The following is a 17,024-nucleotide window of genomic DNA, read 5'->3' as shown; positions in this document are numbered from 1 at the left end:
TGCTGGAGGGAGGAGGTGGGTCAGTGGCATCACTAGGGTTCATGTCACCCGGTGTGGGATGCCAGTGCATCACCCCCCATGCAATGGGTGGGGCAACACCCCAGGTGGTAGGCGTGGTGATGTACCATCACTCCGCCCCCACTAGTTTTTTGGCTATACATTTTGATAGAACACATTCTGCATGAAATTACGCATTGATTGATATATAACATGATGGTATTATTCTTCCAAATTATGATTTTAGTGATTTTGGTCACTAGTGATGTCACACAAACCTCCCCCCCCCCCAGGTGTCAACTTACTAACACCTTATTGCAGCAGTTCTCAAACTTTTAGCATTGGGACCCATTTTTAGAATGACAATCAGTCCAAGACCCACCAGAAGTGATGTCATGGTGGAAGTGACATCATCAGGCAAATTAAAATAAACAAGTATAAATAATTAAAGTAAAACAAATAATTAAATAAGCAGAAGGCAGCCTTGGTCCACCAAGTGAAATTCCTCTGCAGCAATAACATCCCCCCCTCCAAAACCAGTAAGGTTTTCAGCCCTACCCAGTACCCATTTCAATTTAATAACTTCTGTTTAAACCAGATCACTGTCAGGATCCACGTGGCTTTGCAAGTCTCAAAAAGGTTCACCTTATCAGCTGAAACCTGTTTTGATCCTTTTTAGTGGGGGGGGGCTGCCTTTTGGAGCACTTGTTTAGCTGCAGGGGCATAGGATCAGGACCATTCTGGTAGCCTTGCACTCTCCTTCACCTGATCTTCCACACCAGCCAAGGCACATTTGCTTGCTCATGAGTAAACACGACCGTGAGGCTTAGTTTTGCTTTCCATAGGGCTCAATACATCCCTTTGCTTGGAGGGTGGGAGGGAGGGAGGGACTTCCTTCTAAGGTGTTTTTGGGGGCTGCATTCATTGGATCAGGACCATTCTAGTGTCATTGGATTCCTCTCAGTCTGTCCTTTCCGATGGACTAAGGCAAGTTCACCTACTCAAGAGTAAATGCATGATATGGCTTAGTTTCACTTTCCACAGGGCTCCATGCATTTTTGTTCTCCGGTTTTTTGGCCATAACTTTTGATAGAAAGGAGATATTTCACTCAGGTTTTCTGCATTACATTCCACTCAAAATTCTGCATCCAACGGTATATAATACGATGAGGTTACTCCTAACCACCGCAATTTTAGCATGTCACCCCCAGTGCGCGTTACCCGGTGCGGCCTGCACCCCTCTAGCGATGCCACTGAGGTGGGTTCTTCCCAATTTTTACTTTTTAAAAAGTCTGGTTGTGATGTCACTTCCGGTTGAGAATGTTCCGGGGCAACATTTTGAGCTTGGCACTGGGCTACATGATCATTAGCTATGCCACTGGAACTTGCTTTGCCATGTAGGCCATCCCTGATGGAGAAATCTGAAGAACTCGATCTTGGTAGAAAAGGCCTGTGAGTTCCTTCTCATAACCCTCTCAGAGTATGGCAGTTGTGATTTTTTTTGGTCAGTCCATATTGCATGACTGCCATGTATTCCTGGACAGGTTAGGAGAGTGCCAGGGCAATGTGCAATGTCAGCACTGAGGTCATGCCATCAGAACCTCAGCTTTATTGGTGTTATAATGGCATTCTAACTGCTGCAAGACAGCAATGGGTAACCACAGCTCTTGTGTGCTGAGAGGGTTGTCTGAATAAGGCCTCAATTCTAGAATAAGGGTGTGACTGGGTCTTAACATTCAGCTATTCCAGATAATGAACTAAAAGAATTCAGTTGGGCCATCGCCTCTTCTTGCCAGTCCTGCTTGGACTGGAATTGGCCACTGCACAAAGATAGTTTGAGGATTTGTCTTGTCTCCTGATCCCTCCCAGTTCCATACTGTTATGATATATGCCTCAGGCCTATAGTCAATTTACAGGCTGGATAGGGCAAGGCTAGGCCCTGATGTCTTGGCCTGCATACATGTAGTGTATTCCAGGTGCATCATGGGATTGGCTGATGCAACAGGGAACAGCAGGGATGATGCAATACCCTGCAATACCATGTCACCAGGCAATGAGTCATGCAGTCACCAGATCCTAGCCCGCCTCTCATTGGCCAGTGCCAATATATATTGCAGCGTGTGCAAGCTGCTGTGTGGGAGATGTTATGTGGAGTGTCTGCGGGAAGCTACGTCGGTGGAGTTGGTGATCTGAGCGTTGAGAAAAGTGCTATCTTTGCTGATTGCTTGCTGAGCTGCCTTTGCACTGTAAATATTGTACATACTTCAAGTAAAGGACATTTGGTGGTGGAGCACTGCCGTGTCTGTGCCTCGTTATTTACTGGGAGTATCTGCCTGACCTTGAGTCTCTGGAGCTGCAGTGTTGGCTGTGTACTGCAACACCCTGCTGTTGTATCAGGAAAGAAGGAATTGCCTTTTAAGAAAACAATTTGACCTTGGATCTCTTTCTAGACAGCTTTTCAAGCTTCCAGGCTTGCATCCTGGCAGAATTGCCTTGGGAACTCCTGAGGGTTTGTCTGTATTCAGTTGTTGGGATATTTGCTGGTAATCTGCAATTAATTGTGTGTCCAGCATGTGTGTGTTGTGTACATGTCTCCCCTTTAGACATTGGTATTCACCAGGAAGTGCTCATTTCCTGTCTAAAATGTGTGTTGGTTCAGGTGTAGGGGTAGGATGTAAAACTGTCCAGGAGGAAGTGTAAGTGATGTTTGCATGTGCAAGTCTGAGTTAGCTTTCCAATAAGCTAGTGCAGTGATTCTCACACATTTAACACCAGGACCCACTTTAAAGAATAAGAATCTGTCAGAACCCACCGGAAGTGATGTAATAACTAGAAATGACATAATCAAGCAGGAAAATTTTTAACAATTCTAGGCTGCAATCCTATCCACACTTGCCCAGGAGTAAGTGTCATTGACTTTCATTGTTAAAAGAATGTACTTTTAACAGGCTACTCTGTATAGAGCTGTAACATTTCCCCAAATGCAGTCACATACCACGGGAACATCAAGTCTAATATATTAAAAATAAAATATTGAAATGAATGGGGACCCACCTAAAATTGGCTCACGACCCACCCAGTGGGTCCCAACCCACAGTTTGAGAAACACTGAGCTATTACATGTGCATTGTTGTAGAATTAACAAGTAGCAGAGTAAAATGTCTTCAAAAAAAACTGCTTCTCCTTGGGAAAGTATCTTTCAGAGTCACAAACTGAGTTTTTCTTCTCTTTTCCAGGCTTCTGCACCTGGCGATCATCCACTGTATGCCCTCTCTAGCACTCTCCTGCATTACACAGTCACCAGTGGAGGTCTTGGAACTGCAGAATGACTTATTCCAGGTATGTGTTGGGATGTGGGGAAGCCTCAGTGCTTCTTTGAGCCTAGTGAAAGGAAGAAAATTGTTTTGGGTGGTGAGGATTGGGGCATATCCTTGCTATTAACAAGGCGCTACTATCATCTCTGACTGTGTATACCTGTACTTCTTGCAGATGTCTTGCCTCATTTTTTTCTAAGTCCAGCAAACAGGCATGCACAGATCTGTCATCCAGTTTTTCTGTAACATTCCCAGAGATTTTTCATTTGGTTTGGTGTCATTGCATCTCATACCAATGGCACCAATTCAGTTTTAAAAGCATGCAGCAACTCATGGCCTGGATGGGCTGAAAGATGCATCTCACTAGTTCAGTAGGGACCGAATGAACATTATAATGTGGAACCAGATGTTGGCTGAGCATGTGGAAGTCTCCTTCCATGAGTGGACTTCAAGTGTTAAAATAAGAGCGCTTGTCTGTCAGTGGAAAAAACACACACACTCCTAATAAGTAATAAGCTAGCATCCAACTTTCATTTTACCCACAGCTGTGTATTTTCTGTAATTTTAAAAATAACAATAAAATCAAAACTCCTCACTAAGGTGATGCAAACTTTGCCCAGAGGGAAGCTAGATTCTGCAATCAGTATACATTTAAGTGAGTTTACATATTTTTTTGAATTTTTGTCTGTCTGTTTCTACTAGTTACAAGAAGGGACTATGCAGATGCCCTTTACCACTGGAAATTCTACAAAGCCTCCCTCCCACCTCTGATTTCTGGTATTTTACTAGGCACAGCCACTACTTTCTTCACATGAAAGTTGAGATTTACAGAATGGTGAATTCTGCTTCGATGAAGAAATTCTGCACTTGCAGAGTTTATCCAGCCCTGGTCTTGTCCTTGCCTCTTCTTCTTCTCTTCCCCAGTCCTGCACAGCCTGTGTTGTGTTCTCTAAACTTTCTGTCTTTGCTCTTTGCAGACCCCTCTTCACCTGTCTGTGTACCTAGAGCAGCACACGGTGGTGGAAGCACTAGTCCTGCAAGGGGTGAAGAGAGCACTGCAAGACCGCAATGGAAACACTCCCCTGCACTTGGCCTGTGAACAACAGAGTCTTGAGTGTGCCCAGCTGCTGCTTCAGGAGCCAGTTCCTGGCAAGAGCTTTGGGGTCAGGAGAACCCAACAAGATCTGCAGCTCCAGAATTGGCAAGGTGAGCAGAAACCAAGAGCAATCTTGGTGTGCATGTCTTAAGTGTTGGGTTCAGTGTTTGCCTGGTAGCAACTTCCTGGGTTGTCTTCTTCTCCAGGCTTGACCTGCCTACACATCAGCACCCTGAAAGGGAACTTGCAACTCATGGCGTTGCTGGTGAAGAATGGAGCTGACATTAATGTTCAGGTATGGCAGGGTCTGGGTGTAAGGGCATCTGGCAGAGCCCCACATCCTTTACATGTTGGGGGGGGGCATGTGTATTCTATACCCTTTTTGACGGAACATGCAAGAGAATTAAGTGTCATGCACAATTTAGCATGCTAAAACACGTTGGCATTCAGTTTCTGTCCATTGTGGCTGTAACAATTAATATTGAAAATGTGTAGGCAGTGACTAGTGAAATCTCAGAAGGTGGGGAGAAGAGGTTGAGCAGGGCTTAATGGACTGGGGCTTTGCATAGTGCCTTGTCCTTACCCATGTCTAGTAAGAAGCAGAAAACCTGTATGCAAACTAAAACATTTGCAGAGCTGTGTAATCTGTATACCTTGCTCCAAGTTGCTGAATACAGCTTTTTTTAGGACAGAATTTTGATTTATGTAAAACTGAAAACAAGAGTTGTGCATTACATATATTGAGAGCAAGTGTAGTGGTTAGAACAGGGGTGCCCAAACCCTGGCCCTGGAGCCATTTGCGGCCCTTGAGGTCTCTTAATGCGGCCCTCAGGGAACCCCCAGTCTCCAATGAGCCTCTGGCCCTCTGGAGATTTGTTGGCAACCACACTGGCCCGATGCAACTGCTCTCAGCGTGAGGGCAACTGTTTCCTCTCATGTGAGCTGTGGGATGAGGGCTCCCTCCACTGTTTGCCGTTTCACATCTGTGATGCAGCAGCAGCAAGGGAAAGGCCAACCTTGCTTTGTGCAAGGCCTTTTATCGACCTTGAGCTATTGCAAGACCTTCATTCATTCATATAAGTTCATCTTTAATATATTCATTTATGTAAACTTCTGTAAATTTATTCAAATTTTAAATGTAAATTAATTCTTTTTTTCCCCTGGCCCCCGACACAGTGTCAGAGAGAAGATGTGGCCTTCCTGCCAAAAACTTTGGACACTCCTGGGTTAGAACATTAAACTAGGAGTAGGGAGACTCTTACAGCTCTCACCCTGTGAGTTTCATGGCTGATTTTGGGTCAGTCAACCTTGCTAAGCTTGATAACTCATAGGGTTGTTTGTTTGTAAGGATTAAAAGGAGTGGTGGTGGGCAGTGGTGGACCTCCCCAGCTCCATGCCCTAGGGCAAAGGTCTGAAATGGCGCCCCCCCCTTACCTGGAGCACATGGTATCTCTTGCAACTCCAGGATGCGTCAGGGAAGCCTCACTAAGGTTTTCTGACGCCTTAAACTGTGCTTCCGTTAAATTGGAAGCACAGTCTTCAACCCCCGTCTGCAAGGTCCTAAAGCTCCACGCCTGGGGCATTTGCCCCATCGAGCCTATGGGAGGTCTGCCACTGGTGGTGGGAAGACGTAGTGACTGTGTATACTCCCCTGAGTATCTTGAAAAAGAGGTCCAATGGATAACAATGTAATAAATAAATGCATGTTCCATTAGACAGGCATACTAAAAAACGGAGGCCTCCCAGTGCATATTCACTAGGCAGTATTGCATCTCTTGTGACAATGTATTCAGTAGGGCTGTCATCAAATCTCAAACAGGATCTCCCATGCTGGTGAGTTCTCCATGTAGCCTCTTCTGAATTTAGTTTCCAGGTGTGTGTCTTTGAGTGGTAAAAGATCCAGAAAGGACTCTATTTTTTGAACTCATTTTATTGATAGACCGTCTTTTGGGTTGTGTATTTCCATGCTGTGGGTTCCAGCAGGTGTTGTTCCATTCCTTTGGGATTCTGCTTCAGGGGTGGAATGGCATATTGATTTAATATCTCTTGGTTCCAGGATGGCACGAGCGGGAAGACTTCCTTACATTTGGCAGTAGAGAACCACGATGAGATGGCTGTGAGGCTCCTCCTGCGAATGGGAGCTCAGGTGGATGCCCAGATGTTCAACGGTTGCACCCCACTGCACCTGGCTGTCGGCCGGAAGGATGCTGTCATTGCTGCCATTCTCTGCCATTCAGGGGCAGACACCTTGCTGCGGAACATGGAGGATGAGACTGCTCAGGACTTGGCTGATGGCAATGATGATGTGAGAACCACTTTTGGCAGCATTTGCACACACATTGTAGGTTTACTGAACAGGGTGGGCAGAGACCAGAGTCCCAAGAGGATCTAGAATCAGAACGGGAGGGACAGTCTGTTTGGGGAATGATCACGAAGCATGTGTGTCTCAATAGCAGGTTCATGGAAAGGAGCATAGGTCAGGGGTTGAACATATGCTTTGCATGCAGAAATTCCTGTGTTCAGTCCTTGGCGTGAAGGGTTGCTACCAGGAAGGCAAATTGACCTGGATGGATTTGACTCTAAAGAAGGCAGCTTCAAATGTGCGTATTCATATGTACCGCTTGAATAGGAATTGCAGTTCTGGCTATGAGTCGTTGTCCCTCTTTCTAGGCTGCTGGATTTCAGTTCAGATTAATCTGGAATCCTCAAAGCAGTACAGCAGGGAGAAGCTGTTAAACTGGCTGATCTGCCTCATTGTCACTATCACAATGGCACTACTATCGCTTCTTTATTTGCAGCAAGCAGTTGGAAAAGGTAGGGCAGGTAGATTGCAATGCTTAGGTTGCAGTGGAGCAGTGCGGCGGCCGATCTTCGTCTTTGCTTAGGGGGGATGTAGGCAAACCACAGTTACTTGTAGGTCAGGATGAAGCTACCGTTGTTGCACTCCGTGACTGGTCTGTGCTTGCCTTCACAAAAAAACCCTCAAACTAAACTGGCTGAAACAGAACTGTACTAAGGAAATCAGGTGGTTTATGTGCAACTGTGTTTTATGATACTGTCTTGCAGACTTCACAAGCCATTCAGATTCCTTAGCCTACACTTGCAGATGTACAAACAGGCACTGAAATTGTTTGCTTTACTCCCACTCTGTGAAACCTGCTGCTGTACAGAGAACGTGGCTATGTTGTTCTGCCAGTGTGTTGTAGTGAACAGAATGTTGGCATTCAGGTACTTTGGGGATCTGGCTTCAAATCACAGCTCAACCATAGAGCACACTATGTGACATTAGATGGAGAAAAAGTGACTGGTCCAAGATCATATCACAAGTAATTGTGGCGATAAAATGAGATAGTGCCATGTGCGCCATCCCTAGCTGCTTCACAGCAGGTTGTTCAGAAAAAAACGGAAGTGATATTTTAAGGCCTTATAAGGCCTCAGAATTTCATTCTGAGGGCTGGGGAGGCCATGCACAGCCCCTGGATGCGACTGGAGCACAGCTCTGTTTGCAGTCGAAGGTGGCGGAGGTGGGGCAGCCCCGGAGCTCCTCCTGAGCATGCGGGCCGCCCAAAGAGGTACTGTGGCCTGTATGTCTGACAGCCCTGCAATAGATTATGCTGTGCTGAAAACCAAATACGAGCTTCTTTGAGGATCTCTTAAGAGGTGGCAAAGCAAGATACAAATATCTGAGTCCTGCTTGGACTTTGGGAATCCTGTAAGTCTTTGTGGGTGGGGGTTTCACGCCGCTGCCAGACAGAGAAGGGTTTTGTAACTTACCTGGGGGACACTATGGCTCTCCAGTGGATCTGGGGAGCCTGCGACCACCCTCTGCAGCCCTCCCCAAGGCTTCAAAATTTTTGAAAAAAGGAAAAAGCCCTCTTCCAGTTTTCTTCCTGAAAAACCACTTCCTGTCCTTTTTTTGGGGGGGGAGGGCTTTAGAGGGGGTTACAGGCTCCCCAGACCCTCTGGAGAGCCATAGCGATTCCCTTCTAGGTAAGTTACAAAACCCCTTTCCTGCCCAGCAGCAGTGCGATCATGGCAATCACATCGATGTCTATTTCTTCCGGTTTTTCCAGTTCCCCAGTGGGTCATGACCTACCAGTTTAGGAACCACTGATCTAGATAAATAACTTTCATGCTTTTGAACTGGAGGGAGTTGCTGGGTTATTCAGTGCAGAGAACATTTTAAGAAAACAGGAGAATCTCTCGGTAACTACATCATGTTAGAGCCCTGGCCAAACTGGGAGCCTGCCCTGTACTCTGTATAGTACCCTGGGGTGGAGACTGGTTATCTTGTAAGTGTTAATCCCTATTCGCTGTATAGATCCACATATAAAGGGACCACTCCTGGCACCTTTTGTGGTGTATACCAGGTCATCAAAAAGCGAATAGTATCCCTACATATTACCAGAAGTTACATCCTTGCATATGTTCCTGTAATATGTCTTAGGTTGCAGTCCTATCCACACTTACCTGGGAATAAGACATGTTGGCTGTAATGGGACTTACTCTGTGCAAATTATTATTATTATTATTATTATTATTATTATTATTATTATTATTATTATTATTATTATTATTATTATTATTATTATTATTATTATTAACAGTATTTATATACCGCTTTTCAACTAGAAGTTCACAAAGCGGTTTACAGAGAAAAATCAAATAACTAAATGGCTCCCTGTCCCAAAAGGGCTCACAATCTAAAAAGATGCAAATGAATACCAGCAGACAGCCATTAGAACCGACAGTGCTGGGGTGAGGTGGGCCAGTTACTCTCCCACTGCTAAAAAAAGGAGCACCCACTTGAAAAGTGCCTCTTACCCAATTAGCAGGGGTAAACATGCATAGGATTGGGCTCTTCGATGCTAATAGTAGCAGACAATGTTCTTTTTTTAATAACTGTTGTCTGATGTTGTGTATGGATCTTGTTCTCTCTTTTCTTGTGTATTAAAAGAATAATATGAGTTCCTTAGCAACTCTCTTGGGACACAATCCTAACCAACTTTCCAGCACTGGCATAGCTGTGCCAATGGGGCATGTGCTGCATCCTGCAGTTGGGGGGCAGTCATAAAGACCTCCTCAAGGTAAGGCAATGTTTGTTCCCTTACCTTGGAGTTGCATTGCTTGGTGCATACCTTGGTGCTGGAAAGTTGGTTAGGAGTGTGCCCTTAGCCTACTGTAATGCTAACCCTGTTGTCTTTCTCTCCTCTGCATTGGCAGATCCTTACTGTCTTGCCTTTTGATGACCTGAAGATCTCCGGGAAGCCTGTGGTATGCTCAAGCTGAGCAGCCTGAGTCAGAAAATTACTCTTTGGGAGATGGACTGCAACACTGCTGCAGCTTCATGAAGGTTGACATGAATAGAGCGTCACCAGTACATCCACCAGTACATTCCACTTGATGTGGAATCTGAAGCTCTGTGCCCCTAGCTGACACTTTCGATATTGCAAGGAACTGTGGGAGCAGTGCAAAAGGAAAAATTCTCTCTGTGTTGAGTGTGTGCCCTGAATGGTGACACAGAAGTGCCTCCTGTTTGGAGAATGCATGATGGACAGGGCTTATGCTTGCTGTACTTGCTTTAATGAAAATAGGAGAATCCTATAAAAGCCCAAAGTCCTAAGATTCCAGGTGGAATGCATCCTCCCCTCCAAATGTCTAGTGCATTACGGATGTAAAAGCCTTCCTTTTTTACCCCCTACCCCACAGCATCTATGACAGACAATTATTTTTTGTTTTTCTGGGGTGTTTCTGTTCCCAGAGTTATTTTTGTGTTTCAGATACTTTCTTCCTGCTATAACAGTTTCCTGATGCTTGAGTGTTCCAGTCTTATGCATTTCTTTGGGTGACCACTGTAGGCTGCCCAGTTACTCAGGCTTCTAGTTCTGTGCTATCCAGGGTTGTAGAGTTGCCCATTTCTCACTTTAGCCCACGCATTGCCTCCCATGGAAGGCGGACTTGGTTGGACAAGAAGCTGCTTTTTGTTCCATCCAGCTGCTTCAAGACAGAATTTGAAGGATGAACTTGTAGGGGGGAACACACTTTTTGCCCCCAAACAATTAGTGTTATTGGGACCAGTCCCAAGGGGATGCCCCATTCTGTTCTGGCTCTGTTCAGGTTTACTAGCTGAAGGTTACTAGGTTTACTACTACTCCACAGGAAAGTGCCAACTTCTTTCCTGAACTGGTGTCCTATAAATACTAAACTTTCCTCAGGAAGGCATGCTGGTAACTTGAAATTCCACTTGTAACTGCAGCTTCAGTTTAGGAGCAAAGAAGAGTGGGGGGAATATCAAGGGCTGTCTCTCTTTGCCAGGGGTTTTTTGAATCCCATGTTGAATATTTGCTCTTGTTCATTTTTAGCATGAGCTTTGTGATATGGGAAAAAAAGGTTCTTGATGTTTTTCCAGCACTTTGGAGGGAAAAGCCGCATCATGGGGACTGTTTTCCTGGGTTTTAGCACGTACATACAGATCTGTTTAAGATTGGATCTGCCGTGCTCAGCTTGTGGGGGACCAAGTTCTCTCTACCTTCTAAATTGTGGGATTAGTGATTCAAAGCCACCTGTTCTGAGAAACCTCACTCAGTAAAGTGCAAAGCAGTCTTTGCAAATTGTGACCTCAGAGTAATTGTTGTTTGGTTTTTTGGTGGCATTTTCTCATGATAGGTGCAGTATTTGACCCAGAGCTCAGTATTTGGCAGACACTCTTGACGCATTTGCTGCAGTTGTTGGGTGAAGCATTTGGGTCAGCAAACGGCAGGAATAGGAGTAGCTATCATGCAAACCATACTCTGGACTGGGGAAATTCCCAGCTCTCTCCCTCCCACTATTGCTGCCTGGGAGCGGCTGTTCGTAATGTGGCAAGTCCTGAATGGCGCAATCAGCTGGGATGTTTCTAGGAGAGGTTTTCTCCTCTTCCTTCCCTGTTTTTTAGAAGACAGATTTAAAAGCAGCAGCAGCTTCATGTAATATTTTCACTAAAGGACTTCTTTGTTTTTGTTACCTTATTTGGCTTGAAACCTGTGTTTCTCTCTCTCTTCCACCATGGTGTTTTGGTGGGGGTTTTTTGTTTCCCAGTTATAAAAAATAAAGTTAAAGTTGAATGACTGTGCTGTCTTCATGTGTAATGATATTTATTGGTCTTAACCCAAATCTTTCACAATAATGCATTTTCTAGTTCTGAACATCGTTGGTCAGTACATCTGAGAGAGACTTATCAGCTAGAACAAGGGTGCCCAAACCCCGGCCCTAGGGCCACTTGCGGCCCTCAAGGACTCCCAATCCAGCCCACGGGGAGCCCTCAGTCTCCAATGAGCCCCTGGCCCTCCAGAGAGTTGCTGGAACCCATGTTGGCCCAACGCAACTGCTCTTAACATGACAGCCAACTGTTTGACCTCTTGCATGAGCTGTGGAACAAGGGTTCCCTCCACTGCTTGCTGTTTCACATCTGTGATGTGGCAGCAAAGGAAAGGCTGGCCTTGCTTTGTGCAAGGCCTTTTATAGGCCTTGAGTTATTGCAAGAGCCTTCATTCATTCATATAAGTTCCATCTCTAATATATTCATTTATGTAAATTTATTCAAGTTTGAAATTTTTTTTCCCAGCCCCCGACACAGTGTCGGGGAGATGATGTGGCCCTCCTGCCAAAAAGTTTGGACACCCCTGAGCTAGAATAACAAGGAAGACTGCAGGTCCGGTTTGAGCTGTAGTGCTGGGGAGTCCCAGATGACTGCAGCAGTGGGCAGCTGGCCTGTTGAAGGAGAAGTATCAAAAGCAAGCTAGAGAAAAAAATTAATGCAATTTTGCAAGCAGTTTAAGTTTTACAATGTGCTGCCACCTTCTGGCTATCCTTAATTACAACTCTTCCCTGAGGTTCCATTAAAGTCAAGCTACAATATAATTAACTTCATGCAAAATATGTAGGTTTTTTAAAAAGTGGCCACAGACTTCTGGCAAAAGTGGAAGAGGCAGATTTCACATATTTGGGTAGCTTGAGTTCAAAGTTCTTTTGTAGTTGCCAGTACTTTGGTAGTGGCCTCTAACCTTAGCTGTAGAATGGACCTATTGTAGCAGTATGCCAGTTAAAGGCTACATTTCATATTCACAGAAGTGAACAGTGCTATGTCCTTCTGTATCGGGAATAGTTATTCAGAAGTAAATTATATATTTGGTATCTTTTACCATAAAATGCATTTGATCACTAAGTTATGTGGGAGGATCCTAGCATTCTCTTGTGCACTGTGCATTCTAAAGAGAAACTGAATTCTCTGCTCCCGGACCACACTTTGGGAAATGGCAAAAGATGTTTTGTTTCCAGGACTGTGGTGCACACATTTCAAGTAGAAACAGGTGACAGGAGAAGAAAAAAACCAACTTGAAATGTCCTCATCTGTATTTATTTCTTTGTTATACTATCCTGTTGAACTCCTGCACTTTCAAAGATACTGCTATGCCATTGCCTGCATGTACAGTGGAGGTGAAGTGCATGATCTCTCCAGTCACAACTGGAATTTATCTTTTCCCCCACATGGGCATGTATGAACTCTAGTGTGTCTAGAATGTAATAACTGAGTCTAGTAATCTGGGCTGACTTCTACAAGCACGCCTATTGATCAACTCCCAGGAGTGCACCCATTTTCTTTCTGTCATAAGGTCAAAAGCAGCCCACATCTTTCACAAGCCTACACATCCTTTGTAGGAAGGGGACACACATGCATGTCACTCTTCAGCAATTAAGATCAGATGAGAAACCTTTTTATTTTGCTACCTAGGCAGCCAAAAGCAACGGGAAGTTCTCCTTTCACCTTCAGCCACAGCTCTTTTCATCACACTGGTTGGAAAGAACCAGTCAGCTGCTGAACAGGGGCTGACCAGCACATGGGATCTGACCTAACCTGAGGCTCAGTGCAACAGTTCCTCTCTGTATTTTAGAACCCTGTCTAGTCCAGGACTCCCACAACAAGAGTGTCATGGAGGTGGATTCCCCTCTCCTATTACATCTTCTTAAAGAAGTGGGTGGGGAAATGTGAGAATGCTAGTCCATCTAGTGTAGCATTCAGACCTCTAGGAAGCTCACAAACAGGGCATGAAGCTGTTGCAAGGTACCCAAGATGTTCCAGGATATTCCCAGATGTTGCAGGGTAAGCCCAGATGTTGCAAGAGATCCCAAGATTCCAAAGAAAACTCAGAAGGCAGTGGTGATCAAATCCAGGCCTTTATTGTAAATCCAAAGTGAGAGAAATCACCCAGAGCGCCCTCCTGGACTTGCTTTTATTACAATCTGGGATTCCCTCCTTGAAACACATCATTGGTGGGTTACAAATCACCAGATGTTCAGAATAGGCGATTCCATACATCCAACATCATACAGATTTGAGCAGGCAGTAGATGGGTACTGCACTTTCAATTTCGCTCACAATGACCTCACTGCATAACCATTCTCTATGACTTACTGTGGCCTTCGGGTGTAGCCCGTGAAATGCAACACACTTGCAGTTTGGAAAAAGTGTTGCGGGCTCAGCTAAAGAGAAAATGCTATCTTGCGTTTTCTCTGGGAACTTGACCTGTGAACCTGGAAATAGCTTTGATATGTTTTCTTAAACCCTTCAATATAGTTAGACCACTAAAACTTACTTAAAATATTACTGTTTGCTAGTCACACCTGTGTATGCACCAAAACTGGTGTTAAAATGAAGAATAAGAAATATAAGGCAAGGTAACCTGACTAGTTTCCTTCTATATGACAACTGGTGTATATATTGCTTTCTAGCATTTGTGTGTGCAAGTGGTGCCCTGAAGAAGCCTTCAAACCGAAAAGTCCAAACTGCTGGAATTTTTTTTTTCTGTGGTTTGAAAACAAAGGAATATTCATTGTGCTTGCATCTTATCTGTTGTGCCGGGAACATCTGCGGCACACAGCCAAGTCCAGCCAACGCTTGACTTCTAAAAAAACCGAAACTGTTTTATTTTCTTGCACTTAAAGAGATGATCCAGAGGGATGCTGCTTACGTTTCAGATAAGCATACTATAGCATAACTAACAGTCCTTTATACCTTGTATCAAAGCTACTACCTCCAGCATCTGTTATTCAGAGCTTTACTGCCTTGGAACATGGAAGGTTCCACTACTAGCTATTGCAGCTAATACTTGTTGATAGGCATATCATCTATGAATTTGACTCTCAGAACTCATTCCTGTAGTGTGGTGCTGTGAAATTGAAATACCCATTCTCCATAGTAAGTGAAGGTATGGTTCTACCAAAGGTGTTTTTGGGGAAGGGGGGGCATAGTACTTGCCATATAGCCCATAAAGTACAATTTCATAATTAAGTCATTTCTGCCCAATGTTACATATATAAAATAGCATCCAAATGCAAACACCCACGCGCTGGGCAAAAATGGATTAAATGCCATAAATCACTACAAAATATCTCGTTCCTGAAATGCTATCTTTTTTAGGAATGTCAAAGTTCTTCAATGTTAGTTCAGTGTTAGTCCTGCACCCAGGACAAGTGGAAAGTAAATTTGATTGCCAGGTTTAAATACAGGTAGATTATGCCCTTATGTGGCCTTTTGAAATCCAGACCTTTTGTCCCAGACTTTTAAAAAAGCTTTCTGTAGTGTGAACACTAGAAGATCGTGTGCTTATTCTCACATACAGTGCAGCTACAGGCTGTTAAGTTCAATTCTCTGTGCTGTGGTGTGTACCTGTACAGACATTGTGGCATTTTTCAACAAAGGCCTGCATACACCTATGGATGACAGCGAAAAGAATAAGTGGAAACATTTCTCATATTTATGCAATTATTCTGAAATCCAGAGACCTTTCTGTTCCAAGCAGTTCAGATAAAGGACACTCAACCTGTAATGCACAGACTAGCAACTTTTCCGCCTACAGCTGTAAGGGAAGGTTTTGCAAAATATTCAATTTTGTGATTACCAGTTCTGGAAAGAAGCTGGAGGGGAAAGGGGCTATTGCCTCCTTCACCTGTTTTGTGCTAAGTCAGCAGGACAGGAGGACTGTATGGAGTGTGCCTTTAAAAACCTTCAGAAATTGTGTTGGACCCTGGGATCTGAAAAAGCAGAGCGTCTCCCTCCCCTCTGATGAAGAACCTAAGAGAGGAAAACGTAATGTGATCTTTATCTGTTACTGGTGTTTCTTGGTGTACACTTGTAAAGTAAAAATAATGGGAGGAAAAAACCCAGTTTTGAGTCATATAAACCATAGAGGCTGGTTGAAGAAGAGAGTGCCTCTGATTGTGTGAAGAGAGCTGATAAACTCTCCCGAAACAGCAGTTTGGGAGACAGGATTCTAAGGTTGGAGTTTACCATAGATACTCGCCTACAGAGTGAGAAATTTCTGCCAAGAAATCAAGCTTAGATAATCACTTTGCCTTATCTCTGAGGTTGCTCAGGGGGTAGAGCTTTTCAAGCAGCATTGCTTTTCAAGTGCACCCTGCAATGCAGAGATATTAGAGGCTGTTAATCTCCAAGGCAACCCCTGGAAAGCTGCAGCCAAAGTTAATCTTTTCACAGCTCCTGAGACTTTCATTGAATTGAAGCAAGCCTCCTTCTCTAAGGTTACAGAGTGTGCTGCTGCAGCCTGATTCTGCTTTGCAAATGCTTGCATTTTGTAGAGGTCTGTTTTTTTAAACACCAGGATGTAATCTTCATTTCCAGTTGAAACAAAGTCCCAGGCTACAATTCAGTGCACCATTACTTAAGAATAATACCCATGGAAAACAATGGGTCTGCTTCTGAGTAAACAGGGTCGCAACTATGTGCTGCTGCACTTACAGTAATTCCTTGTTGCTTGTCTCTCTGCTGTGAATTGAATTGCGCACTCCCAGTTATGTGTTCTAAGTAGTATATGTTGAACCTCTGGCTTAATATACCAGGCATCAAAGAAGGCTTTGATTAATGGTTCTCCTGCAGTGCTTCCCAACCTTTTTTACTTGCATACCCCTTGGCAGCCCATTTCCATAAATTTTATCCCTCATATTAGCTAAATGTTTGTAATTAATATTAATATAAGCCCTCATCTTCTCCATATGAAAACCCATACTTCATGTATTCATCACAGTATTTTCTCTTTTGGTCTGTTTGAAGAACTGAAGACTCTGCCTTTGCACTGTTTTGCACCAGAAGTGTCCTGAGAAATTCTAGGTGATTGATCACTTTCCATATTATGTTTCATCATTTTTACTGTGCTGATTTTCAATCGCTGGTTCATACATGAATTGATCACCAAAAATTAGCTATTGGTGGGGCTTTCACAGCCAACTAGCTACCTCCCTTCCTGCCTTGCTGGCCCTGCAAGGCATTCTAGAGCACTACTTACCTTTTTCTGCCATTATTCAATTCTTTTTCAAGCACTCATAAAGGTCCTGTTGAGTGCCCCTGGAGATACATGAACCCCAGGTTGGGAACCACTGTTCTTCTGGTATGTTGTTTACAGTGCACTTACACTGCAGTGTTGACAAAAAGGTTGTGAAGACCAGAATTTTAAAAGTTAAATAAAAATGTATCTCATGATCTTTTACTGTATTTCTAATAAATTAGAGACTGTACAGTTCTTAGGCAACAATTACTGGTAGGTTATTTTTCAGGATCTGGCCTC

General features: G+C 44.1%; 1 protein-coding gene across 1 annotated transcript in view; it reads left to right on the top strand.

Annotated features, from left to right (window-relative positions):
* The window catches only part of NFKBIE (NFKB inhibitor epsilon), a 32,173-nt gene extending 20,696 nt beyond the window's left edge, over positions 1-11,477 (top strand). Inside the window, exons 2-6 of the mRNA XM_066611596.1 lie at positions 3,234-3,336; positions 4,289-4,517; positions 4,614-4,702; positions 6,464-6,712; positions 9,631-11,477. Of these exons, the coding sequence (XP_066467693.1) occupies positions 3,234-3,336; positions 4,289-4,517; positions 4,614-4,702; positions 6,464-6,712; positions 9,631-9,696 (736 nt within the window). The 3' untranslated portion in view covers positions 9,697-11,477. The remainder of the gene's footprint in view (positions 1-3,233; positions 3,337-4,288; positions 4,518-4,613; positions 4,703-6,463; positions 6,713-9,630) is intronic.
* Positions 11,478-17,024: the final 5,547 nt, after the last annotated feature.

Source organism: Tiliqua scincoides, chromosome 1 (genome assembly GCF_035046505.1).
Source record: "Tiliqua scincoides isolate rTilSci1 chromosome 1, rTilSci1.hap2, whole genome shotgun sequence".
NCBI lineage: Eukaryota > Metazoa > Chordata > Lepidosauria > Squamata > Scincidae > Tiliqua > Tiliqua scincoides.
The sequence above is the reverse complement of the archived record's forward strand: the minus strand, read 5'-3'. Positions and strand labels throughout refer to the sequence as shown.